The sequence below is a fragment of the Fusarium falciforme genome, chromosome 1 (genome assembly GCF_026873545.1).
Source record: "Fusarium falciforme chromosome 1, complete sequence".
Lineage (NCBI taxonomy): Eukaryota > Fungi > Ascomycota > Sordariomycetes > Hypocreales > Nectriaceae > Fusarium > Fusarium falciforme.
The window spans coordinates 4,043,658-4,069,549 of NC_070544.1; the positions used below are offsets into that span (position 1 = coordinate 4,043,658).

Genomic DNA, 25,892 nt, shown 5'->3' on the forward strand with positions numbered 1-25,892 from the left:
ATGACATCCGTGAAGGCAAAGCCCCTTTGATAGTCACTCTCCGGCTGGGCTGGCTGGATGCAGAATACAGCGTAATGCAAGACCGACCTAATCAAAATGCCTTGTCCTCTTGGAGTGTTGCACAGCACAACGCCATAGACCTCCCTCTCCCCATCCGGTATCCCTCCACCCTGGGTCCATCCAAAAGGGACCCGACGGGATCCATCCATGATCCATCACCTCCTCTCCACTCTTTCCACATCGCATCCATCAATCTTCTGCACTGTAACCAAGGTCTAATAAAGCCACCCAGGGCAAGGTAAATTAGTTCCCTGTTCGCGCTTGGGGGCTATTGCTTGGGGGGAAGGACGAGAGAGACACTACCTTAGCTAGGGCCGCAAGTCTATGCTCTCTACAGATACCTTAGACCTTAATCCTACTTCCCGTCTACAAACACCATCCATCCTCCCTCCTCTACTACGACTCCCCTGTTCTCGTCGCTTCCTCTTTTTACTCCGAGTCGTCATTCGCATACTTGGCCGCTCGTTCTCTCGGTGTTTTTATCCTCCCCCTCGTTCTAATACTCGTTCGCGCTTCGTCTCATCTTGGCCCCATCAACGAAGGAAGGGCGTCGCCCCGTCACCCCACGAAGACCCGAGACCCGTCAACAACACCGCCGCCGCCGCAGAGCATACATACAAAGCATAGCACGGCTCCGCGTTGCGCCGTTCACATCTCCGACAATCTCGAACCCCGTCTTCCGTCTGCGTCGCCGATTTCCTCTTGGTCGTAGTGGCCGTCGCTCGTTTCAACTCCGTTCCATCGAGCTTCTCGTGGCACTAATCGCATAGCGCGGCCCGCGCAAAGATCCCTCTTCCGCCGCCGATCACTGCTTGGCTGTCTTTCGCCGTCACCCTCGTCTCGCCGTTCCTGACGTCTGTTCGCCATCATCCATTCTTTGTCGACCCCCAATGTCTGCCGCAGCTTTGTAACGCCTTGTTAATACCGGTGCCCCCCTGCTCTTTGACAATCGCTCGGCCTGTTCTCCCGACCATCTTGGATCCTGGTCCTTCCTCACTGCAACCGAGCGTCAAAGCAACGAATAATACAGCCAACTCTCCTGCTACACTCTCTGGTTGCGTTGATTTTTGGCGGAACTCTCGAGAGGGACAATCTCAGTTGCGCTTCCGCATAGCGCATTCGATTTTCCATAATAGTAATATCTGCATGGGCACCAGACTCTACCGCTAGAGTTGTACTTCAGAGCGACCAACCATGTCGACACGACCGTCCATTTTGGACTTGCGATCCGACTCGCAGCATTCGAATATTTCCACCGTCTCCAAACCTCTCCGTTCACCTCGCCTTCATGTCGCCGGCGAAATCCCCCCCGAGTTGTCCCCGTTGGACGCCTTTGCCATGCAGAGCCGGTTGCTCGCAAGGCAATTACAAGAGAGCGCCAAAGAGGGCAACAGGATGAGCCGACTTCCCCCCCTCACTGTCGAGAGCCCTTTGATTGTTCAGGGGCGGTCTGAATACTTTCGGTCCATGTCCCAAGATTCTGGGTCTGAGGCTGGTGATCGCCCTGGTTCTAGTTTTGGCCCGAGGACGGACGTAGAGCTGGAGGACGCGTTTAGCGATGATGCCGACCGACCAGTCTCGATGCATCCACGAATGAGCCGCATACCCCCTACCCCAGATGAGGATATACCAGCAGTACCTGCTCGTGATCCAGCTCGGTCTCGCCCTCTGCTAAACCAGATTGACGAGACAGACCCCTTTTTTGGTGCTAGGAGAGAGCGCTCACCTTCACCGTTGCGCAGTGAAACTCAATCGCAGTCTGATAGGCGAACCGAATCATCCCCTTCTCGAAAGGAAGACGCGGCCTCACTCTCTTCTCACCGACGACCTAGCGGGTCAATCAGTGGTTCTATCAATGGATCTGTCAGTGGCTCCCCTCACAAGCCGAAGCAGCCTTCGTTCGATGAGCTTGGACTCGCGCCCCCTCAAACCATGTTTACGAGGAGATCATCCAGCACCGTTTCCACCCCCCTACTACCTACCGATGAAGAGTCAACCGGTAATATGGCTAGCTCATTTCATTCGTTACCTCCACGAAAGCTCTCTTCTGGGAGCGCCGCCTTTAACGGCGCAGTGACATCCCCAGGCATTGGCTCTTTTCAAAGATCGCCTTCAGTGAGCTCGGAAACGTCTGCTCTTCCCCGACCGTCCTTCAACTTCTCAAGACCTCTCAGCAGGTCTGGCACGCCTGGTATGGAGTCACCTCTGAGACAAGCCTCTTCCGATAGCCAACCTTCATTCATCTTGGCTGATGACACGGCCCATACACCAGTGAGCATGCATAGCGAAGCCTTTCTAGAGCAACAGACCGACGACAAAGGCGCACCGTCGTACATTTACTCCAAGTTTTCACTACCCAGAGGCAAGACTATTCAGCGAGCCGAGCCCGTTGAACATCCAACACAAGCCTCTTACCGATGGGAACAACCTATGGTTCCTCCTAGCAATGTGCAGCGAATCCATGCTGACGCTCCTCCTTCGCCTCCCACCCGCCCATCCAGCTCTTCAGCCAAGATTGTCCCAGAGGATTCCTTGACACCTAGCAGCCCGATGCCAAGACCATCGACAGATCTGAGAAAGGTCTACTCAGAAACAGCGGTGCCTCCAATGCCGCAGGCACCTTCTAGTCCCGAGAGACCTTCAATCGACGACCCACGATCTTCAGAAGATGCACCCAGGGGTCGAGGCAGGACCCCTGTTTCCACCACAACCAGCGACACCGCTAGCACGATCCGACCACCGCCTACGGCTCGGTCTGCGGCTCCCACTGCTTCAGAAATGTCGGCAGAGGAGCATCTCGCAAAGGGCATAGAATGCCATGAGAACGGATCCCTGAAGGAGTCGACATATCACCTTCGATACGCGGCCCGACTGAACGATCCTACCGCCATGCTCCTGTATGCGCTTGCCTGTCGTCACGGATGGGGCATGCGGGCGAACCAGAAGGAGGGCGTTGAATGGCTCAGGAAGGCGGCCGAATATGCCAGTGTCGAGATTGCGGATGACGAGGATCAAGTCAAGGAGGGCAAGCATGTCGATGTCGTTGAGAGGAGAACTCGAAAGGCGCAATTCGCTCTCAGCATTTACGAACTTGGTGTTAGTCATATGAACGGATGGGGCATCGAGCAGGATAAGTCTCTGGCGCTGAGGTGCTTTGAGATCGCTGGCAGTAAGTCTATATGCCTCAACTGTCGATGAGTTGTCACTAACTGAGAACTAGACTGGGGCGATGTCGATGCACTGGCTGAGGCTGGCTTCTGCTATGCACAGGGCATAGGTTGTAAGAAGAACCTCAAGAAGAGTGCCAAGTTCTATCGTATGGCTGAAGCCAAGGGTATGAGCATGGTTGGAAACAGCTGGTATGTATCTGCTGAGACAGGCGTCTCATTGTGACCCGTTACTAACTGCCATGCTACAGGATTCACAAAGCCAAGTACGATGATGACGAAGACTCAAGCGCACCCAAGAAGGATAAGAAGAAGGCTCGGAGTAAATCTCGAACCCGAACCATGTTTGGACGGAAGTGAGCTCACGAGCCGCTTTATTTGACACGCCTACCACGATAATGATGAGATCTTCGACATACCCATTTCATCGGAGTTTGAGTTGCGCATCGCATTTGGGATTCATGGGTTTTCTGGGAGGAGTATTCTTGTGCTCTATGCACCGACTTAGGCGCAACACTTGACTGATCATACGACATACCACAAGCGCGACGTTGCTCAGGGAGAGCAATGATGTGGTTTGGACAAAGGGAGTTAACTTCGCTTCTGTACCGGGCTTGGATTTTGGGATGGGGGGTTTTTAGCGATGATTTAATCCCCAGCACGGGCTACGGCTTTCGTGGCCTGGCAGAGGCGATTGTATGGCACCGATTTGCGCATAGCAGATCGGTTGGCTGTTATTATTCTATTCTATTCTTGTAACCTTCTTTGCACATAGAGATAGTGGACATATCCACGGGGTGCAGCTGGAAGCATGTATGGAGCTTGGATGCTTCTTTCGAGAATCATAATGCTAGCCAAACAAACAAGCTGCAGCTGTTCACCTCTAGACGAACATCAATGGTCACCTCTTGGAGATCAAATGAAGACAAGTTCAATGCTCCAGTTTATAGTGTGCCCGGATTGTGTTGTTACATGCCACGCTCTAACCATCTAACTGCCCACGCATAATCTAGGCGCTTAGGTGTCGACATCCATCTTCGAGTCGTCAAGAGGCACCTCTTCCACGCTAACGTACCGCCCAATCTCGTTCTTGGTAATGATCTTCTCGTTCAGCACGGCTGTCGTGCCCTTGGGGAAGGCGTAACTCTGCAGCTTGGGCTCCTTCTCGTTGGGCGTGATGTAGTTTCTCTTCAATGTCGTCTTCTCCTTGGTGATGATGGCCACATCCACGTTGGAACCAGAGCCCAGATCGTTCCAGACACCCGCCAGGATGGCGTCGCTCGCCAGCTTCACCGCCTCCTCCTGGCTGAGGTCGGGCTTCCACTGGGTCTCAAAGACGCTCATGGCGGCCAAGCTACCACTGCCCATGGTGACGTAGGGGAGCTTGTCGGTGCTACCGTGGGCGTGGACGGTGAAGAGGTGGGTGCCGGTGGGATCGACACCGGCGACGACGAGGTAGGCGCCGATGTAGCCCTGGTAGCGGAAGAGGTGCTGCTTCAGGAGGGTCATGCAAGTGACGACGCGGGGCTTGCGGCCGGTGGAAAGGGAGTGCAGCTCGAGCTGGGAGGAGATGAGGGCGGTGGTGAACTCGGTGTCGGCGGCTGTACCAGCACCAGCGCACCAAATCTGAGGAGAGATGTAGTGAAGCTTCTCACAGTTCTTGTCGGCGACGATGGGGCCAGATGTGGCTCGGGTATCGGCTGCGATCTATCGATGGACGCCATGTCAGTGGGTGGTGCTTGTGATGGGGAGCTCTTATCGTCATGACGATAGTCCCGTCCAGAGAATTAAAGCATGCGCCATAAGAGGGACGCCGAAGTACTCACCACCACACCGCCATCGAATATGCATCCAACAATGGTTGTTCCAGTACTGGTGGCCTTTGGCAGAGGGACTCCTCGGGCGTGGAGGGCCGCATTGCGGTTGTAGTTGGAGAAGTCGAAGCCGGGCATCGTGAAGTGACGTTGGTTTCCCCGATTCAATATCTCAGTTTATGCGTAATTCCAGGTGTTATCGACAGGCACGGTATCGCAGGATGGGACAGTCGTTCGGGGGTATCTTTGTGGTTGGGATGTGGTTCACAGCGACGAGTTGAGGTTAACAAGGCAGAGCTGATGACGAGGCTAAAAGCTGCCTTCCAGAGGCAGAGGCACGTCGTTGAGCTACCCCAGGGACACGCTCTGATTGGGCTGTGGCGCGCAGGTAGAGGCTGGTTGTTGGCGGTGGCTCGAGCTTCGGCACGTGATGATAAAGCTCCAAAAAGTCACCGCAGTCGAGGCGAGGCGAACTCTGGGAAGCAAGCAGTTGCGAATTTCGTCGTGAAACAATATCTTGCTCCCAATTCGCACTCACTTTCTTCTTCTTTGGACATCATCGACAACGCGCCCCAGATTCTGGTTAACCATCCGTCTCGATCCATTGCTTGCTGGGCTCCTGGCGCTTCAGCTGGCCAATCACGATTATTTGCTGGCGTTCGCACTGAGCACGTCCCCTGGCCTACCACCGCCTGCCTAAGCCTTGCGCGAAAGCAAAGCAAAAGCTCCCCCGGTCTTCCCAGCCCACTCTCATGCGAAGGGCAAATTTATTGAACTCTGGGTCCTCTTCTCCAAGTCAAGGCCGGCTACTCTGCTACAGTCATGGCTTTCGGCTTCGGTAATTCTGGAAACTCCATGCTTGGGGGCGCCGGCGGAGCAGGAGGGCTTACTTCAGGTCCTGATTTGGAGACTATCCAGACAGAGGTGAGTTTGCGCTTGTGTTGATGGCATCTTGAGGCTGGATTTGTTTTGCTCGCCCATTGAGGCCATGCTAACCACTTGCGCCAAATACAGGATCTAGGCTTTCTTACCATCGCCGGCGACGCCAAAGTTCGTCTGACCTCTGCGTGGTCATCTCTTCCATCTTCAACCGCGTCGCTCCTGAGTGTTGCTTCGCGAAAGGGTCTTGTCGCTGCTGCCGGACCCGACCAGGTCATCATCGCCACCACTGAATCCGTCCGAAAAGCATTCGAATCAGAAAAGAATGGCGACTCCGACATTCGCGCATTCGAGCCTCAGCTCAAGATTGCCATGCCCATGCGGGTGTCGCAACTCGCCTTTACCGCAGACGAGAACTACCTGATTCTCTCAGCTGAATCTGGTGGTGGATTGGCCGTTTACGAAGTGCAGAGCCTCCTCTCGGGCTCGACAAACTCTGCCTTTGAGCTGTCGACGAATGGCGAAACCCTTCGAGCTATGATCCCAAACCCAACACCCGAGAAGGCTGAGCTGTGTGCCATTGTAACCAACGGCGGCAATTTGCACATGGCGAATCTGAAGGAGCGTCAGATCAGCAACCCCCTCAAGAACCAGGTCAGCTGTATCAGCTGGAGCTCCAAAGGCAAGCAGCTGTGCGCGGGATTGGGTGATGGCACAATAGCTCAGATGACACCGGAAGGAGAGGCTAAGGGGGAGATCCCCAAGCCCCCTAACATGGGCGACTTTCACGGTAAGCGATTTCAAGATATCTAACAAGACCTCAGTAAGGCTAACACCCTGATAGTATCATCTCTTACTTGGCTGGAAAACAATCTCTTCCTGTCTATTCACACATCGAACAACGAGTCTCCACCAACATCCATTTACCACATCATCACGCGCCAACCGCCATCATCTTTCAACTTCCAAAAGCTAACGGACCCCGTTGAGCCCTTTGGTTCAGAAAAGACTCCTCACCATACTATTCTACGACTCCGGGACTTCCCACCCGCTCTCCAGGACCTTCTCATCGTCTCTTCTACTGCTGCCACTGAGATGGGTGTATTGAGTCGATCCAAGACCGCTTTGGCTACCGATAAACCGGCCGACTCCATCACCGGTGTCTTCACTACGACCGAGTTTTTGGATGACACCAAGAGACCGACTCTCCCTATGACCGACTCCATGGATGACTCGACACCCGTGGGCGTTGCACTGGACTTGTCTGGCACGGAAAAGGTCTATAAGCCCATCCCTTCGGATGTCGAGCTGGAGGAATCACCAGGGCCCCTTCCTGGATTTTGGGTTCTGACGCATGAGGGTATTCTATGCGCGTGGTGGGTTGTCTACAACGATTCCATCAGGCAAGGCACATCCTATCCTCACCTAACTGCCGTAGAGGGCTCTGCCCCCCCTGCACCAGCTCAGGCGGCTCCAGCAGCAGCAGCACCTTCTGCATCTCCGTTTGGTAACGCCTCCGCCTTCGGCTCATCAGCTGCCGCCCCTGCGTTTGGCTCGTCCTCTCAACTCGGACAGAAGCCTTCGCTTTGGGGTTCAGGAGGCTCCGGCGCCGCAGCCCCCAGCACGGGTGGTGCTGTGTTTGGATCGAGCGGCTTCAGCAACGCAGCACCCTCTTCTGCACCAGCTTTCGGCAAGCCCAGCGCTATTGGCTTTGGACAGTCGTCACAGCTGGGCGCGAAGAGCTCCCCTTGGGCGGCTGCATCAAGTGGAACGGGATCGACTCCTGCTTTTGGGCAGTCTGGCTTTTCCAGTTTTGCGAATAACAACAACAACACCAGCCCCTTTGGCAAGGCAGCCTCATCTAACCAATCAGGCGCCTCTGGGGGATTTGCTGGTTTCGCCAGCCAAAGCGGCTTCGCTTCTGTTTCTAACAACAACACCAGCAGCAGTGTATTTGGCAGCGGAGACAAGCCAGCAGCAAGTCCTTTTGCCTCTACCTCTAAAACCGAGACAGCTTTCCCACCCAAGCCAGATCAACCTTCCAGCAATCCATTCGGCTCCACTCCTTTTAAGCTACAAAGTTCATTCAAGCCGGATGGATCTGCCAAGGACGATGTTAAGCCAAGTGGACAATCCTCCATGTTTGGAAGTGGGTTTGGCTCTGCTCTCAACGACGCTGCTAGCAAACCCACCATCACTACATCCGCGGCGAAGGATGAGGATATGGATACGGCTGCTGAGACGCCTCAAGAGACTCCTGCTAAACCCAAAAGCTCGTTATTCCCTACGCCCCAGAGCCCCGAATCTACCACTCCGACAACTACCCCAGCACCATCCAAGTTTGGGTTTCCTACCTCGCCTGCCCCCCAAAGCTCTGTCTTTGGACAGCCTTCCAAGTTTGGTTCGTCGACTCTATTCGGTACCAAGTCAGAAACTCCAAAGCCTGGTGGCTTGTTTGGATCCTCATCCGCTACACCCAAGCCTGGAGGTCTATTTGGATCCCAGCAAAGCACGCCCAAGGCAAGCATATTTGGAACTCCACAAACGGCGGCCAAAACGACAGGATATACAGGGATTTTCGGACAAAAGTCAGTCCCTGATGCGGACACACCAAAGGTCAAAGTGGAACAAGACGCTCCCCTGCCTCCTGATATCACGAGCAGGACTGCCTTTCCTCTCGGCGATTCGTCTTCTTCATCAGCTACTTCTGCTGCTCCCTCTAATCCATTCGCAGTGGCGACAGCTCCTGCTAAACCCGAAGCAGCTCCTTTGCCGCCAGACTTCCTGTCAACGAAAAAGACGAGCAAGCCTGCAGACTCAGCAAAGTCAAGCGATGCTACAGACGCCCCACTACCGCCCGACTTTGTCAATGTGTCCAAGCCCTCAGATAAGTCGACGGCTGCACTAAGTGCTCCCTTGCCACCAGACTTTACCAAGCCAGCAAAGAAGCCCGCCGCGGAACCAAACGATGCTCCGTTACCTCCCGATTTTGTTGCTCCCAAGGCCCCCTCAAAGGAGCCTTCCTTTGTGCCCTCGGTTCCCGAGTCAACTGAGGATGAGAGTGATCTGGAGGATGAGGATGAGGATGACGACGATGGCTCGGAAGGTAGTGGTATCGACGTTGCCAAAGACCTGAGCCCAAGCGTCAGTGGCCTAACCCCCACACCTGGCTTCACCCCTCAAAGCTCGTTTGGTGGTTTGGGCGGGCCTGCTCTTGGTAGCAGCAGGGCCAACCAAGAATCATCCCGGCCCCTGTTTGGCGAAATCAGCCGCAATGCTCCCTTGTTCCCACGCCCGACCGCGACCAGCCCCAGGTCCCCTAGCCCGGTTCGGAGTGCTATACCAAACCGAGTGATGAGATCGGAAGCAATGAGGTCAGTGAGCGCCCCCGGAATGGCATCGCAAATCCTCGGTCCCAGACAGTCTCAGATGGGGGCTTCTATCACAAGTAGGGATACCAGCGCGCCGGAGGATCCGTTCATGGTTCAGCACCGGAAGTTGAAGGCGAAACAGGAGGCAGCGGAAACCCAACCACTCGTGGATGAGGAGGATGACGAAGTGCAGAAGATTCTCGCATCCGAGGTTGAGGGCAGCTTGACGCTAGATGAGTTCGTGGCTCACTCCAACGTTGCACCTCCCGCCAAGGAGAGCATCCCAAGCCAAGTCGAGGCAGTCTATCGAGATATCAACTCGATGATTGACACGCTCGGCCTCAACGCGCGCACTGTCAAGTCATTCATCAAGGGTCACACTGAGGAATGTAAGCAAGGTGGACGAACCAAGGATGATCTCGAGGATCCCGATGATTGGGTTCTTTGCGAGATTGATGAGCTTGGGGAAGTTCTGGACAACGAGCTGTACCCGGATCTTGAGGATGGTCGTGTTCGTGACTTGGAAGCTAAGCTCGACGCATGCCACGAACTGACAAGAGATATGCACCGCCTACGGGCTAAGCAGGAAGATCTCAAGAAGATCCTCATGATCAGGACGGACCCTGACCAGGCCGAAGTGACACGGTCTATGCCACTGAGTGCGGAGCAAGCAACACAGCAGAACGAACTCAGACGGGAGTTTGCCAAGTTCTCGAAGCTTGTTGCCGAGGCGGAAGAATCACTGACGCTGCTCAAGACACGAATTGCATCAGTCTCGAGCGCTTCAGGCAAGGGCAAGACAAGCGTGCCGACGGTGGACGCCGTGATCCGTACCATTACCAAGATGACGGCCATGGTTGAGAAGCGAAGTGGAGACATTGACGTCCTGGAGAACCAGCTGCGCAAGGTCCATCTGGGCGGTTCGAGCCGAGAGGGATCCCCAATGACACCTCAGGCAAGGAGGAGCATCATGTTCTCTCCTGATTCGACGCCTGCGCGAACTCTTCGCCACAGTTTCGCGGGCAGCGTTTCCTTGGGTGCGTCGGTGCGGGCCACCCCCCCTCGCAAGAAGCTCAGTGGTTTCAGCCGGGAAGAGAAGGGCGACCTGATGGAGAAGAGGGCGCGCAGACAGGCAGTTCTCCAGAAACTCAAGGGGAGCGTCGAGAAGAGAGGCGTCAATGTGTGGAACATGGAGGATATTGAATAATGGCAAGAAGACTGGGATATGGGTAGAGAGAAGTTGAGGATGAATAGCACATGAAACAAACGAAATAACCAAGCAACTGTAGTTTAGAGCTTAGATAGTGTATCAATTGGTCGGGAGAAGCACTCAGCTAATGTATTCTTTGGATTCTGTACTTATCCTGGGTTAATCAAGTTGTGGGAGATAAGAAAACGAGTAGTTTGAGGTTATCAAAATGATGTCAAGTTTTTATTAATTCCTTCTTTCCTATTGCTTGGCCCAAATAACACCTGACTCCATGGGTATTCATCCCCAGATATTAATCAAGATACATGATGCATACGAAGCCGAATTATCGACTCAAGAGGTAGTGGTAGAGGGAACAGATCGAGGGACAGCAGGCTTGGACTCGACAGCCGGGGTCTCGGTGGGCATGGTGCGAGGGATAGCAGCCGTAGGCGTAGAAGGAACCCGGCAGTGGTCCTTGTTCTTGTGCTCGGGGTGAGTTCGAGGAGTGTAGCTGGGTCTTGTTAGTATTGCGAGTGCTTTGATTGGAGCTGCGGCGGGGGTGAATTACTTGACGAAGGAGAGCATCTTGAAGGTTGTGGAGGGTTGGTTGTGGTTGTGGTTGTGGTTTTGGTTTTGGTTGTGTAGTTGATTAAGGCTTTGAGAGTCTTGATTGTCAAGGCTGATTGATTGCTTTGATGGTGATGATGGATTGAACAAGCAAATCGAACACCAAGAGGGAATTGGACAGGCATTATATAGTTTTGGAGTCTGGCAGAAATCTCCAAGGCCGGACCGGTTACGTTCTGGTGACTCCAAGGGAGCCTCTACGTGTGACCGGCATCATCTAGGTAGTACTCTGCTGGGACAGGGATGGGCTACTGGAAAGCTGGGCACGGGACTGACGTCGTCCGGGTTGCCCGGGCAGGGAAGCGATGGGGGAATCTCTGCTCTGCAGCGGGGGATCAGAGTGCGCGTGACACCTTCTGCTGCGCAGTTGCTCGTCCGTGAGATCCTTGCCCGAGAGAGGAGAGCGAGTCGCAGCCCAGGGGTCCAGGTCGCGGAGAATGCTGGGGGTGTGGGCATGTGCTGATCTGAACTTGGACTACGAGGCCGGCCCGGTGAGCGGCGAGTTGGACAACGGAGGAACCGCACCGCATCTGTGGTCGTGTAAGCGAGAGGCTCTGCTTCTTGCTTTCCCAGGGATCTCTATGGTTTTTCCTTGTTTAGAGGCGAGGCCGAAGTCGCAGGTCTTGATGAGAGCAAACACAACACCTGCCAAGTATGAATCATGACACTTATCATAGTTTGCATTTGATAATTCAATTCTGCAATTGGTTTGATTGATTGCAACTTTTTTCCATCCCACACATTCCACATGATTTTGACATCTGCCCCTCGACTCACGCTCGTCTTGTAAATCGGCCCATTCTTTTTTTCACACTCAAAACTCCGGTCGTCCTCTGGTGGGGCTCTCCTGCGCCGGTCCGCTTTCACATTTCAATGGAACAGCCACCGAAGCTTAGGCCAGGTCACCGGTCGGCGGTCTCGGGGTGGGGCCATGTCTGCGCCGTGCTACTGTGGGTCTCTTTTTTTTTTCTCTGCTCCTTCCTCTCCCAAGTTTTTATCTGGGGACGTTGTTCACCTTGGCTCACCTTGATTTTTTCACCGCTCACCGAGGAGGGGCACCCTTCAAAAAATTGTTTGGTTCCTGCTCTCTACCAGCCATCGCCCTTCACACCAACCTGTCTGTACCTATATCCAACCCGCGCGAGCGCATAGTGATTTCAAGATGCATCCCACACAGCAGGCTGCGTGGAGGAGGGCTCCCGATGCGGAGGAAACTGCGCGCCGCCAGGTAACGTCAATTGATCCCTCTCAAATTATTGTTCTAACTTTTCCATGCGCCAGACCGTAGGTATCAACAAGGAGACGGTGACCAACATCTCTTCGACCGACTACCCCGGACACCACCCCGGCGAGGACGCCGCCTTCACCATTGAGCGGTTCCGCGAGGGCTTCTCTGTGGGCTTCCACCAGAACGACCAGTTCCTGTCGTCCTTCTCCCTCGTCGGCATCGACGCCTCGCTCGCCAACGCCTTCCGCCGCATCCTCCTCGCCGAGATCCCCACGCTCGCCGTCGAGAACGTCTACATCGAGAACAACACATCCGTCATCCAGGATGAGGTCCTCGCCCACCGACTCGGCCTCGTCCCCTTCAAGGGCGGCCGCGAGGGCCTCCGCGACTTCCTCAAGTGGTATAAGAAGCCCGAGCCCGGAGAGGACCCCTTCTCGGGCTGCTTCGACTACAACACGGTCCGCCTCGAGCTCAACGTGACGTGCACCGTGAACCCGGACGCCTCTCCCACCGAGAATGACCCCCTCAAGGCCTACAACAACGCCCACGTCTACGCCCGCGACATCGTCTTTGTCCCCACGGGGAGGCAGGTCGAGTACTTTAGCGGGGAGGACGCCATCGCCCCGACGAACCCGGACATCCTCATCGCCAAGCTGCGCCCGCGCCAGACCATCAACCTCGCCATGCACATGCACAAGGGCATCGGCGCCGACCACGCCAAGTTCTCCCCCGTCGCAACCGCCTCGTACCGCCTCCTGCCCACCATCACCATCACCAAGCCCATCCTGGGTGCCGACGCCGACAAGTTTGCCAAGTGCTTCCCTCAGGGTGTCATTGGTCTTGAGCGCGTCACCGCCGAGGAAGCTGCGCAGGCTGGCAGCGGTTACGAGGGCCACGAGGGCGAGACCAAGGCTGTGGTGGTGGATGCCATGAAGGATACCGTCAGCCGCGAGGTCCTACGGCATGAGGAGTTTGAGGGCAAGGTCAAGCTGGGCCGGAGGAGGGATCACTTCATCTTCTCCATCGAGAGCACAGGGCAGTGGGACAGCGACGAGCTTTTCCTCGAGTCGGTCAAGCACCTCAAGCTCAAGTGCAAGAAGCTCGAGCAGCAGGTTGTCAACATGGTGCGGTAGTCAACAGGGCAAGCATGCATGGGTCTTGGGGAGTCTTGATTGTTTAGGTTGTTCTCTATTGCGGCTGTATCATAATCGTCTTGTCTTGTTGCTGCTTCATCTTTTTCTTGCGGTCTCTACGGTTAGATAAAAAGGAATGATACCATGACCACCTTCTTCATCTTCGCCAGTCATTTCTTCTCCATTTCATCATGACAATCGATGCTCACTCCTTCTATTCTTGGTTGTGTCTGCGTCGTCATAGTCTTTTCTGCATCATCATGTCCAACGCCCGAAAATGCCCCAAAAAAACCCAAACGCCGTGTCTATCTCCTGACCCCCCAATCAGGAACTCGCCTTGAACTTGAGGAAGAAGTTGAACTCGAGGGGGAATGCGGGGTCGGTTACTACAATCTCCTGCCCTTCCTCAAGACCAAGCTCATTGAGTGACTTGCTCAAGTTGGGACGTGTCTGCTCTTCTAGGCCAGGGGGGAACTGCATGTACAGGGTCTTGCTCTCGGCGCGGATGGATGGCTTCTTGAGCTGGGCCTCGGGTCGTACAGCGAACGAGTCGATGAGGTCTTGCAGGGTAATCTTGGGGTCGACTTCAAGAGGGCGGGCTTGGCGTCCGCAGACGGGGCAGTCATCCTTCTTCTCGTGCTTGAAAGTGTAGGTGTAGATGCTGTCGTTCCCCGAGTACATCATATAGTTGGACTCGAATCCCAGACATGGGGCCGAGCCAGTGGCAATCTTGAAGGCCTCGTTACAGCAGGCGGCAGCAATGATGGCATTGGTGGATGCAATGGCCGGGATAATGTTCTTGATGGTACCTTGCGTTAGGGAATACGTCACGCCCGAGATACCAAACTCTTGGGCGCGGATCAGGGCCTTCTGGAACAGCCAGGTGACGTGCTCCGGATCATCCTTGTCGAGCTTGGGGAACGGCTTCTCCTGCTCCCAGGCAATGACATGGGCCCACTCGATGCAGTGCTCAGGCTGTCGCGGGATCGAGGCGATGGTGCAGAGCGGGACAGCTGCACGTGGGGCGTGCATGTCCAGTTGGCACTCAATGCACGAGGTTATGGATGGTATGATGACTCTGGCCTGGCCCTTGAAGCCCTCGGTGCCACCGTCGATGAGTGGCTTTATCGCATCGGGGTCCTTACCCTCCTCCGCGATGGACACCAGCATGGCGTTGATCCACCGACGCGCCTCGATGCTGTCCAGGCCGCAGATGATGAGCTGGAACTGGTTGTAGAACTCCTCGTCAAAGTCCTGGATGCGGTTGTTGTGCGCCGTGATGGACACGCCCTTGACCCTCTTCTGCACGAACTCGGCGGCCACCTCGGCCTTGTACTTGCCGACATCGGACTTGCGGAAGAGGAACTGTCGGTTCAGGTTGGAGATGTCGATGGTATCTGGAGAGCGCCGTGAGCTGATGGTCATGTCAGTAGCGGTGGAGGGGGTGGCGGACGGACCCATGTCTATTACGTGAATGTTTTTGAATCGCGACATGGCGAGGTTCTTGAGGATTTCGCATCCTAGGCCACCAGCGCCGCTGTTGTAGTCAGTACGAGTACGGATCGAAGCTCGGGGGGGTTATAGACAGACATGACGCTGGCTAGGTTAGCACGATAGCTCTAGATAGCTCGGACGGGACGACTTACAGAACCTTGAACTTGTCAAACTGCTCGAGAAACTCTGGACCGGTTGCATCGGGGTCGGTATAGGGGCCTGGATTTCGACGGATGTGGTTGAGATACTTCCTTTTGGTTGCGGTCAGCAGGTGATGGATCGTCGACTAGGTAGCTAGCTCCCTTACCATCGTCTCTCTTCAATGTCGGCCGCTGAAGCAGGAGACGCAGCAGCAGCAGGTTCTAGAGTATCGACACTCATGGCCCAAGGATTCCAATCAGGCTTTCTAAAGATCGAGGGGGAAATCAGGTGTAGGAGGTGTAAGATGGGGGAGATGGTCGAGGTGCACAAGGCAGAACAGATCTGGGGGATCCGTGCGTTCGCGGGGAGCATCATGATTGCTCCAGGTGGCGCGGTGAGCTTCGGTGAGCGTCGGTGAATGTGGGGTTGACTGTCTCAGGTTGACGGTCTTTACCAGGCAGGAGCGGGAAAGGAATGACGACCATATATAGGAAAAGACAGAGAAAAGAGAGGGAAAGCATGTTTGTTTATTCTTTTGATTGAATTCTCAACGGATCTATAACTGTAATCCTAAATCTACTGATATGAATAAGTTTCGAGAATTAAACCTGGTAGCACAGCCCAGCTCCACGAGGTACCTGCAGTGGAAGCTTCTGTTGTGGCGGCCCGTGGCTGCAGAAGGCTCACACCCCACCAGAGCCCACTGAGGTACCAGTATCACGGTCACCAGCTCAGCTTGTAAATTTGACCTTGTCAACTTCACCAGTTTAGTTGGGCTTTGCATGCTCCTCCTCTTGACACACACATTATGGGTCACGATTGAATATTCATTACAAGGTTTCGGGCGTCTACGGCATATTATCAACATATGGTTTATCAACCATCACCATGGACGACCTACTCACCCCCGTCAGCACCACCTATCTCAAGCCTCGAAACGAGCCTCAACAGCTCTTAACAGAAGTGAAGCCGATCATTGAGCATAAAAAGATCACTTCCATCTCGACTCCGGATGAAGCTTTGGACGCTCTCAAGAGCCAGCCAGATTACGACACTCTCATCGCAGTCCTAAAATTCCTAAATGGCGACAAGCCTGCATCCGACGGCTTCTCATTCCAAACTCCAAACCCGAAGAGCGCCGCCATCGTGTACCTTCTAGTTTCCGAGATTGTACCAAACTACTACACGCTGCTTGTTGAGGGAGCTGCCGAGCACGATGACTCGTCAGAGGAACCTCATGTTGAGCTCCTGCTGCGCTGCCTCCGTAGCTCAACAGGTCTCAACGCGACCATGACTCAGATCAGAGCTCTCATTCAAGAATCACGGCTGGGCGGGAAAGAGGAGAAGCGCAGTGATATTTCTCTCAACCTCGGCATTCTCTTGGATATGCTAGCCTCTCTCCTGCGTGGTTTCGAATCGATCCGCGAGATATGGGCCTCGTCAGTGAAGCCGCTTACCAACGCAGGTCTTCAGAGAGTTCAGGCGCAGAAACTTGGCTCTCTACTCACAAACGGCCAGATCGTGTCCGTCTCTGCCGAGGCCCTCGAGATTGTCGGGCGCGATCGAGTGCGTAACGAGAGTCACTGGATAGCCGATGGACTGGAGTATAGCAGATGGATGGGGAACAGTACTGTGTCATGGGTCAAGTCTTCACCCAGGGCCGAAGAGATGACATTCTGCTCTGACCTCTTCCAGAAGTCATTATCCCTTCATCACTCAGGTAAGATTGTATAGCATGCCTATATTCATCTCTTTTGCTCACCATGCCCTAGAAACTCTCATCAAGATTGCCATTGATAGGCTTCTCCTTTCTAAAGGTGTTTCCCCCAGTTATTTCGTCAATTTGGCCTTCAGCCAGCCACGATCATCCAAGAAAATCCTCCATCTTGTTCTCCAGCATATTTCCCAGAAGCATCTTGGCCACCTAGACCTCGGCGACACATCTTCCGACGAGAAAGTCTCTGCAGCTGCAAACATAATCAAGCAACTAACCCTAGACGATGAGGCGAGGAGGAATATTATGATAGACTGGTGCGCCTCATCCTCTGGTGCTGGACTTGGCGACGGCATCGGCATCCGCCGTGCTGTAATAGCTGCCCTTTCACAGGACCGAGATGCTATTACTACTGTCTTGGAGAAGTCTCTTGCTCAGTTCGGAGATGAGTTGTACATAAAACATGCGGCAATACTACAGCAGGATGGTAAGATACACCTGTCCAAACCAGTAGAATCTGAAGCACTAACAATTTCCAGTTCACACTCAAATCTTGCTCCTCGCCGCTGGCTATGTGCACAGGCTTTCGCCCATCAAGCTGACTCTGCTCATGCGGGCAGGCTCATACATGACCACTATCTCCAACAGAATCGGCTCTAGCCAGGCCAGGGCGCAATTCCTCGGTCTAGTTGTTGGAGAATCCCTCTCAGCTCTTATCGACGACAACAAGAAACGACTGGATTTCAAGATGGAAGAGACGGAAACCGAAGAGGCGCAGCAGCTCAAGAGCCTCACAAAGGTCTCTGATGCTATAGGACCCATTGAGCCCATCCTATCAGATCCTGCAACAGAGACGTTAACCCAACCTCGGAAGTCTACGACAAAACCCAAACCTGCCCAGAAGAAACAAAAGCAGAAGAAGAAGCCTCTTATCGCCGAGGTCAAGCCAAAGGCTATCATCGAGGAGATCGGTTCTTCTGATGAAGAAGATGACGATCTTGCTCCCTATTCCAAAGACTCCGACCCCGAGGATTCCGATGACGATGCTACGCTGGTTGAACGCAACAGACCAAAGCCTCCCGTCTACATTCGAGACCTCATCACCTTCTTCCGCGACTCAGAATCGTACGACAAGCAGAAGCTCGCCCTCCAGACCGCACCGGTCCTCATCCGTCGCAAGGCAAACTACGGCACCGAGGTCAGCTACCATGCCGACGAGTTGGCTGGGCTGCTCGTGGGCATACAGGACAAATTCGAGATGGACGACTTTCAAGATCTGCGGCTTCAGGGTATGGTTGCCTTGGTAGTCTCTCAACCCAAGACCATGGCACCTTGGTTCGCACGCACGTTTTTCGAGGGCGACTACTCCCTTTCTCAGCGAACCTCAATTCTTATCACCCTCGGTCTATCGGCGCGTGAGCTAGCTGGCTTTGAAGTATCGCAGTATCAGTCAGCTGCTGCTTTCCCATCCAAACGACTCCCTGAGAAGATGGAACAGCTCTACCTCGAACCCGCCAGTAACAGCAATACCAACGTCCTCCCTGCTTCCCAGCTCAAGGCACTCCCCCCCAATGCCCTTGACAGCATCTCTCAATCCCTAACATCCTCTTTCCTCGCCCCCCTAGCCGCAGAAGCTGCTGATGCCAACACGGGGCCGGATATCCTCAAGCTTCAGAGCTTCACAGCACGTTACAAGTCCAAGTCCAAGTCCAAGCCTCGTGTGCGCGCCATCCCCAACACCACGGCTGCCCTCCTCGCGTCGTCCTTCTTCTCGCCGCTCACGGCTCACTTCCAGGTCGCCCTCCGCTCTGCAAAGCCCATCATCCTCAATCCCGCACTCCTGGCACTGTATCTGCAGACTCTCGGTATCATCGTCCATGCCGCGGGACCTTCCACACTTTCGCTTCCTCAGCTGACGGCGGAGTTGTGGGATCTGCTTCTCGGCGTAAGGGTACATGTCTTGGGCGATCTCGGTGCTATGAAAGGATGGCTCGTGGCCATGGCTTCACTCTTAGAGGTCAACGGTGGCGACATGCGTCGACTCTGCGAAGCGCAGGGCAGGGAGGTGATGGAGACGAGAGAGTGGGTAGCCATGGTATTTGAGAGAACGAGAGGAGAGGACGGTGGGGAGGAGAATGAGGTCAAGATGTTGGCTGCAGGCGTGTTGATCAAGTTGGGTGAGGCCATTGAGAAGTATCAGGCTTTGTTGATGGGAGACATGATTGGGTTTCAATAGGTAGTCCAAACAAAGAAGCCAAAGATGGGATCAAGACTATTATTGAGGCATTCTATTCGTGATTAAGATTCATGATCATACGTCATGTCAGGCAAGACGGCATCCGTCCCGGATCCAAGGCCCAAAGATGCTACCAAACTCATTCCGAGTGTGACCAAATTATATCATCTCTCCTACCTATCCTAGCTTGGTAATGCAAACGTAGATCAAGGCGTGTCGCCAATAGACTCGACCCTGGTCGTGCTCGCTCGACGAATGGGCAGGCCTGACAGGTATGTATTCGCCTGATTGAGATGGTCGCTGAGGCTCATGGCCATACGACGAAGTTCCTCCTTGACCTGCTCAGACGACGCCTGACCCTCCATCACCCGGGGCGAAGGCGCAGTAGGGGCAGGTGGAATGAATGGCCTTTGCTGGAACGAGCGGGTGTAATCGTCTTGAAACGATGGTGGCGGCTCCTGTAGAGGCGATGGTTGGCGGGGGATCTCGGCGATTGTTGTTGGCTGGGGAGTGAATGACTCGGGGTCCGTATCCGCGAATTCACTCAAAGAGTATGGCCTCTCGCTGCCGTTTGTTTGCGGGGGTTGGGATGGCCCTTGTGGCGGTGGCTGCTGGGCTTGGAATAGCGGTTGTGGTTGCTGGAATGACGGTTGGGGATCGTGCCGTTGGGTGTCGTTGAGGGAGAGATCCGCGATGGCATTGGCGTACTCCGAGTCGTCTGATACATAGATGGAGGGTTCCCGGATAGTATTGGGCATCACATAAAGAGAGGCGTGCTTCTCCAACTCGAACGGGTTCGCTCCGCCCATTTCTGAGCCAGCTATCGAGCCCACGTCTGAGTGTGATGTAGATGGTCGAGGATAATCATTGATAGGGTCTGCTAGACTCATATCTAGATCGATGAGACTCCCTGACGACGCTCGGTTATTTATTGGCGAAGGAACTGCCAGATCATTAAACTGAGAGGACGGTTGGATTGGCTCAGTGGGTGGGTGAATGAGACGGCTGGTGCTCGGCCCCTGGTCATCATTGAAGGGGAACCTGAACATCTCCGGGTTCGCTGAGGCAGGCGGAGCCATGGATGGGAATTTCCAATCTTGAGTCCGCCGATTGTTGTTCAGTTCCGGATCACTAAGGGGCGGCTTGTTGTAAGACACATCGCCAAAGTCATAGTCTGTCGATGCTCTAGGATCCCCCGCCCGGATGGTGTTCATATCAACAAACTCGGAGAGGTTGCTCCCGTCCAAAGACGCGTCAAGATCAATCAGAGATTCCCTCACGCCCTGGGACTGGGACGAGTCATCTCGCAGGGGCAAGTCCGAAGCCGGGGGAGGAGGAGGGGGATAGTCTAGGGAGGGGGGAGGAAAACGACCATAGTACGCCCGGGAGTTGTCCTCATAGTTCGAAATGGTATTCGGATCAAAGAGCTTCTCCAGAGGCGCTTTAACCGAAGGCAGATGTGGCGGAGGACGTCGGCGCGACTTTGGCTTCTGGGTGCGTGACGCATCGTCGTAGCCATCTTGCCTGAGGTCGATATTAGACCCGTAGACATCATAGACCGCTTGGTCATTATCCATCTTAAGGACTTGTTGATCGAATGCAGCGGTCGTACTAAAATTCCACTCATCGTTTTCGTATCCTGTCGGCGCGAAATCTGAGGGCCCTTGAGCTCCTCCTGCAGAGAAGAGAGATTTGCGGTTTCCGCCCTTAGCTTCCCACAACTTGTAACCCTTAACCAGCTGTGCGAGAGTAGATGTCGGGAACATCTCCTGCGTGTTATGTATGTATCGATGATGTTGAACCTCCTCGATTGTCGGGCGCTTCTTGGGATCGTCCTCCAAGCAATACGCCACAAGGTCTTTCAGGCCCGGTGAATATCGATCACCTTCGAGGCGAGGGATATGTTGCTTCAGATAGGAGCCCAGCCTGTTGAAATCCATGCCAGCCGCCACATTGGGCGGCAAGCCCGAGGCAATCTCGTAAACCATGGCACCAAAGGCCCAGATGTCAACTTCAGTGCCGTACGAGGCAGCAGGATCAAAGAGCTCGGGGGCCATCCAATGCGGCGTGCCGATGACGGTTGAACGTTTGTCAAACTTGGTCTCGATAACACCGGCAACACCGAAATCGCAGAGCTGAACGTCTCCAACCTCGGTGACGAGAATGTTTGCGCACTTGATATCTCGGTGGATGATGCCCTCCTTGTGTACCCAGTGGACTGCCTCAGCCACCTCGCGCAGGATGGGTATTATCCATTTCTCTTGGAGACCACCGGGTGAGGTTGGCTTCATGAGGGTGGCCACACTGCCTCCAGCGCAGTACTCTGTGATCATCCACATGGACTGGCCTACCGGCAGGGCCTCGATGACATGGTTGATGTTCTTTGCGCCCGTGTCGCTCAACAACTTCAGGGCGCTGATCTCCTTGAGCAAGTCGCTGTATGTGTCGGCGAGCTTGGGGTTGGGAATGGCAGTGTCACTCTCCTCAATATCGATAATCTTGACAGCGACCAGTTGGTTTGTCGTTAGAGAAGTGGCCTTGTAGACGCGGCCGAAGCTGCCCTTGCCGATGAGCTCCGATAGGCGGTACTGAGGGGGGTCCTTTCCGGTCTTTGAGCACTGCTCGGTGACGAGCTTTTGCATCTTCTTGGCATCCTCGATGGCCTTTTGCTTGGTGACGGAGAAGTCCGGGCCTCTAACCTGGAGCGACGCCATGTTGATGGGATCTTGGTGCCCGTCTAGGGCTGAGCTGCCTGAGCCGGGGAGAAGACGGACTTGGGCTTGGGGCGTTTGGCGGGACTAGAGAGCTTGGGGAAGGACCGTTTGGTTCACGTCATGGTATCCTTAGCCTGACCACGTGTCGCTAAACTGGGCGGCCGTGATCCTTGACCGGAAAACGAGAAGCGAAGATGGGTGGTGTTGAAATTGAGATCGTTGGACATGTTGGAAAGGGGCCACTTGACGCTTGTCGTTCAGTGTCTGACACGGCACGCACGAGCCTCGTGTCACAGCAGCCGCCATCCTGGTAGCCAATGGGCGGGGGATGTGGCGGTGCAGGACGAGTCAAGGTGGCTAGTGAGTGTGCCAGCACAATAGAAGACAACAAAGACGACGGGACGGGAATTGTCTTCAGAACCAACCCCTGGCTCGGATTTTGCGTATTAGTTCCCCTCCATTATCAGTCTGGCCTGAATCAAAATCAACCAACTTTTTAAGTTCTCTCGTGCTTTTACCCAGTTCATCCACGCCACAGTTGAAACCGACACGCGAGCTAATCCTTCAGCGCATGAGCCAGCGCAACCAACTATCAAAAGTGCCCTTCTTCGCATCGCTAGTGCAACCAGCAAAAGTGCAATGAAAAGCAGCGAACTAAAGAAACTTCGCGTCACTTGGAGGCAGTGTGATACCAAGGACACTCTGGGGCGGGCTTGGGCTACGCAAGCGCAACCAAGAGCTGAACCCCGGCGAAGCAAAAAATTAAAGTCAACTAGTTTGGAAGGGCGATGAACCCATGCCAGGGGTTAACCTGTGCAAGAACAGATACTACACTTGATCTAAGCCGAATGGCAAAGGAAGCTGAGGAGGAAAGAAGAGAGTGCTAGAGTCGGGGAGCATGAGAGCTCTTTTATACTCGGACGCATCGTCTATGAAGCCTTGAATCTGAGGACTGAAATACAGAACCTGACGATCCCACGTCAATGTCAATCATTCTCGTCGAATCGCTTCAGAATCCTTCCAGGCCGCAGGCAGCTGCCTAGTCAGGGCTGAGACGGGTGATCATGGCTGCCTGGAGTTTCCATTAGAACAACGATCGACAAGCGTACAGTACCCGATAAAGACCGGACATTTGAAGACCACCCCGACCCGGGATCTCATTCGCCGACGGGTCCCAGGGGTTGGGGATTCGGCCGATAAAGAGGACCCAATAGTCCAGTGCGCGATGGCGCCCGCCGTCACCTAAACCACTAGGATCGGTCACTTCGCCAAAGAACGATGCCGAGGCTTGCAGATACAGAAGCTGTCCGTGCGCGACCGAGGCAACGCGCCACGGAATGACACTGAAAGAAGTCTGTTTGATCGCGACGTTTATCGAGCCTCGAGCTCATCGCCATAGTCTGACAAACAACATTCTGCAAATGTCTCGGGCTACTGGTTCCCCTTGTTGTCAAGGGGCGCCTTTATTTGAACGGGCTGCGAAACAAGTCCGCGGCCATGGCCACCAACTACGCCCGGGTATTGCCTCTGTTCAGCGTCAAAGCACACCTGCAGCCGCCTTCCCCAGAAGGACAAGGCTTGAAACAGAAGAGAAAGGGGCTTCGCTTTGGAGAGCTTCCAATGGCTGGCGGTTTTTTTGGTCCCAGCTGAATGGACTTGGCCAACACCAAGCAAACGCCAACCGTTGGTGCCAGCTCGGAATGAGCGAGCCTGCTCTCGGTGGTTACTAATCGAGGCGCGAGGCTTTATCCGTCGATCACCTCTCGGCGGTTTGACTGGTTTCTGCTGGTATGGCCCATCTGACCCATTCCAAGGTGCTGGGTAGTGCGGCCTGAAGACGATATCAGAGTTGGAAGCAATACCGAGACCATCGAAACCACTACGAGCATGACAAATATCGACTCGAATCGTTGAAACACACATCGGCGGTAGGTCCCGACATTGTTCGGGTTGGCGTCATGCATTCATCTCCCTCATCACAAGCCAAAAGCCCTCTACTAAACAAGCTTCCAACGGAAAGCCTCTCCATCTAAGCCATCAACTCCCAAGATCGCGGTCATCTTGGCTAGTCCCGTCAAAGCCCGGCCCCTAGCCTCGACTCCCCGTGACGCCGATCTCATTCCCCACGTCCGTGCCTCCTTTTGTCCCTTTGAGACTCACGAGTCAGTACCTGCATCTGCATCGATCCCCCTGGCCGGGAGTGTGCGAGAGTGCTGAACGGTGCGTCCTTGATGGTGTCCGTGATAGGCTCGAGCCACACCTCGCCTCATCATCGGATACTCGGCTTACATCTGGCGCGAACTGTTGGATCGAAGGGCCTCTGAAATGCTACTACCGATACGGCAGTTACCTTACAGTAGCTAGTCCTGCCCGGGAGGTGGGAGGGCGCATGAGGGCTGGATCCCACGCTCAGGGTCGTTCAAGTATTACAGGGCAGTATCCGTAAGAAGATGCTCAAAAAGAACCTTGTTCCATGTCGAGGCTTGAATCCCTTGGCCTTTTTGGTCTGTATCTATCTTCAATATCCATCATTCAGTTTCCCATCTGCTTCTTGATGACTGCCGGACTCCATGCAGCCCGAAGCCCAGCAGCATCACCACCATCATGGCAACCGTAGGTGAAGAGTACTTGAAGGCGCACTCGGAAAGCGAGTCCATCGCGCCTCTGCCAGCCAGCCTCCGCAACGGTCTCATCGCCATCTCCGTCTTTGCTCTGCTCTCCTTCCTCCTCGCCTCAACTCTCTTTCTATACTTGACCTACAAACTCCTGGCATGGCACATCCAGAAGAAGACTCGCGCCGACAACATCGCGAGAAACATCCCCGACCCTCAACCCGTGACCGACTTTACCTATCAGGAGGGGCCGTTTGGGCCTCAGGGGCAGTCTTCGAGGGCAGTACACGGCCAGAGCGCCGATCGCATCAAGGCTGCCGGAAACAACCCTCCCAACCAGTTCCTCATTCTCGTCTTCAACCTCATCATCGCCGATATGCACCAGGGCGCTGCCTTTCTTCTGAGCGTCACCTGGATTCAAAGAGGCGGCATCTTTATCAACACTCCTACCTGCTTTGTTCAAGGTCTCTTTGATTCCAACGGGGACTTGTCATCCAGTTTATTCATTACAGCCATTGCCGTCCACACATATCTCTCCGTCGTCAAAGACTATCGACCACCCCAAAGGATCTTGTACGCAGTCATTGTAGCCATTTGGATATTTGTCTACTCGCTAGCTATTATCCCTTTGCTAGCCACAAATAATGGCAGGAATGTCGGGGGTTACTATGTTCGCGCAGGCCCATGGGTAAGTCTCCTATCAAGGAGGTCACTCATCGATTGCTACTGTACTAACACGATTCAAGTGCTGGATTAACGACGCCTACGAGAATCTTCGACTACTCACTCATTACCTTTTTATTTTCCTTTCTCTCGTCACAACCAGTGTTCTCTACATCGCCATATACATATCGTTGAGACGACAGGCCAAGGAGACCGCAGAAAAAGACGGCTCGAATAACACTCGAGTCAAGTTCAACCACAACCCGGCCTTTCTTGTGTACCCTCTGATCTACGTCATGTGTACTCTTCCTCTCGCCCTCGGCCGTATCGCCACCATGGCTGGTGCCCACGTTCCTATGGGATACTACTGCTTCGCCGGAACCCTCATCGCCAGCAACGGATCCTTTGATTGCCTGCTGTTCGGCACGACCCGACATGCCATTGTTTTCGGTTCCAAAGACGATGTCGATATTGAGGACACGGGCCTCGAGACCTTTGCCTTTATGCGTACCCCTGCCAACCGGTACGGCAACACTATCTGGATCCAAGGCGGAGAGTCCCATTCCGCCGGCATGGGCGGAGTTGGTGGATGGTGGCAACGACTAGGGAGCAGGTCTGACAAGGTATCAGGAGCCCTGCGCACCCGGACCCTCAGCCAGGAGTCTCTAAGGAGTGCAGCACGCGACGAGATAGCCATCCAGATGGACGTGGTCACGTCCGTGGCGGTGGAGATTGAGGTGGACAAGGATAGAGATCCGAGATTCCCTGACCCGTCGATGAGCCAGACTCCATCGCTGAGCAGCGGAGAGAAGCATGTCATGAGGAGTTTCTAGGGCAGGCCTTTGTG

General features: G+C 54.4%; 9 protein-coding genes across 9 annotated transcripts; 5 read left to right on the forward strand and 4 right to left on the reverse strand.

Moving 5' to 3' along the window:
- Nucleotides 1–1,254: 1,254 nt before the first annotated feature.
- Nucleotides 1,255–3,587, forward strand: NCS54_00114500 (Hypothetical protein; the record flags this gene model as incomplete). The annotated part of the gene is made up of 3 exons (XM_053146779.1): nucleotides 1,255–3,229; nucleotides 3,281–3,419; nucleotides 3,479–3,587. 3 exons carry the CDS (start codon nucleotides 1,255–1,257, stop codon nucleotides 3,585–3,587), a joined length of 2,223 nt encoding a protein of 740 aa, XP_053002754.1.
- A 657-nt stretch (nucleotides 3,588–4,244) lies between these two features.
- On the reverse strand, nucleotides 4,245–5,179 carry NCS54_00114600 (Proteasome endopeptidase complex; the record flags this gene model as incomplete). Its single annotated transcript, XM_053146780.1, has 2 exons — nucleotides 4,245–4,934; nucleotides 5,054–5,179. 2 exons carry the CDS (start codon nucleotides 5,177–5,179, stop codon nucleotides 4,245–4,247), a joined length of 816 nt encoding a protein of 271 aa, XP_053002755.1.
- Nucleotides 5,180–5,863: 684 nt separating this feature from the next.
- NCS54_00114700 (Hypothetical protein) lies at nucleotides 5,864–10,498 on the forward strand (the record flags this gene model as incomplete). The annotated part of the gene is made up of 3 exons (XM_053146781.1): nucleotides 5,864–5,965; nucleotides 6,056–6,710; nucleotides 6,765–10,498. 3 exons carry the CDS (start codon nucleotides 5,864–5,866, stop codon nucleotides 10,496–10,498), a joined length of 4,491 nt encoding a protein of 1,496 aa, XP_053002756.1.
- A 336-nt stretch (nucleotides 10,499–10,834) lies between these two features.
- On the reverse strand, nucleotides 10,835–11,200 carry NCS54_00114800 (Hypothetical protein; the record flags this gene model as incomplete). Its single annotated transcript, XM_053146782.1, has 2 exons — nucleotides 11,052–11,200; nucleotides 10,835–10,994 (listed from the first exon to the last, which is right to left on the reverse strand). Exons 1-2 carry the CDS (start codon nucleotides 11,066–11,068, stop codon nucleotides 10,835–10,837), a joined length of 177 nt encoding a protein of 58 aa, XP_053002757.1. The 5' UTR covers nucleotides 11,069–11,200.
- Nucleotides 11,201–12,158: 958 nt separating this feature from the next.
- NCS54_00114900 (DNA-directed RNA polymerases I and III subunit RPAC1) lies at nucleotides 12,159–13,471 on the forward strand (the record flags this gene model as incomplete). Its single annotated transcript, XM_053146783.1, has 2 exons — nucleotides 12,159–12,338; nucleotides 12,392–13,471. Exons 1-2 carry the CDS (start codon nucleotides 12,273–12,275, stop codon nucleotides 13,469–13,471), a joined length of 1,146 nt encoding a protein of 381 aa, XP_053002758.1. The 5' UTR covers nucleotides 12,159–12,272.
- Nucleotides 13,472–13,795: 324 nt separating this feature from the next.
- NCS54_00115000 (NEDD8-activating enzyme E1 catalytic subunit) lies at nucleotides 13,796–15,481 on the reverse strand (the record flags this gene model as incomplete). The annotated part of the gene is made up of 4 exons (XM_053146784.1): nucleotides 13,796–15,008; nucleotides 15,062–15,067; nucleotides 15,118–15,216; nucleotides 15,273–15,481. The coding sequence occupies 4 exons, from the start codon at nucleotides 15,479–15,481 to the stop codon at nucleotides 13,796–13,798; spliced, it is 1,527 nt and encodes a 508-aa protein (XP_053002759.1).
- A 513-nt stretch (nucleotides 15,482–15,994) lies between these two features.
- NCS54_00115100 (Telomere-reg-2 domain-containing protein) lies at nucleotides 15,995–19,056 on the forward strand (the record flags this gene model as incomplete). The annotated part of the gene is made up of 3 exons (XM_053146785.1): nucleotides 15,995–16,826; nucleotides 16,879–17,307; nucleotides 17,360–19,056. 3 exons carry the CDS (start codon nucleotides 15,995–15,997, stop codon nucleotides 19,054–19,056), a joined length of 2,958 nt encoding a protein of 985 aa, XP_053002760.1.
- Nucleotides 19,057–19,262: 206 nt separating this feature from the next.
- On the reverse strand, nucleotides 19,263–21,770 carry NCS54_00115200 (Protein kinase domain-containing protein; the record flags this gene model as incomplete). Its single annotated transcript, XM_053146786.1, has 1 exon — nucleotides 19,263–21,770. The coding sequence occupies one exon, from the start codon at nucleotides 21,768–21,770 to the stop codon at nucleotides 19,263–19,265; it is 2,508 nt and encodes an 835-aa protein (XP_053002761.1).
- A 2,604-nt stretch (nucleotides 21,771–24,374) lies between these two features.
- Nucleotides 24,375–25,878, forward strand: NCS54_00115300 (G-PROTEIN-RECEP-F1-2 domain-containing protein; the record flags this gene model as incomplete). Its single annotated transcript, XM_053146787.1, has 2 exons — nucleotides 24,375–25,070; nucleotides 25,129–25,878. 2 exons carry the CDS (start codon nucleotides 24,375–24,377, stop codon nucleotides 25,876–25,878), a joined length of 1,446 nt encoding a protein of 481 aa, XP_053002762.1.
- Nucleotides 25,879–25,892: the final 14 nt, after the last annotated feature.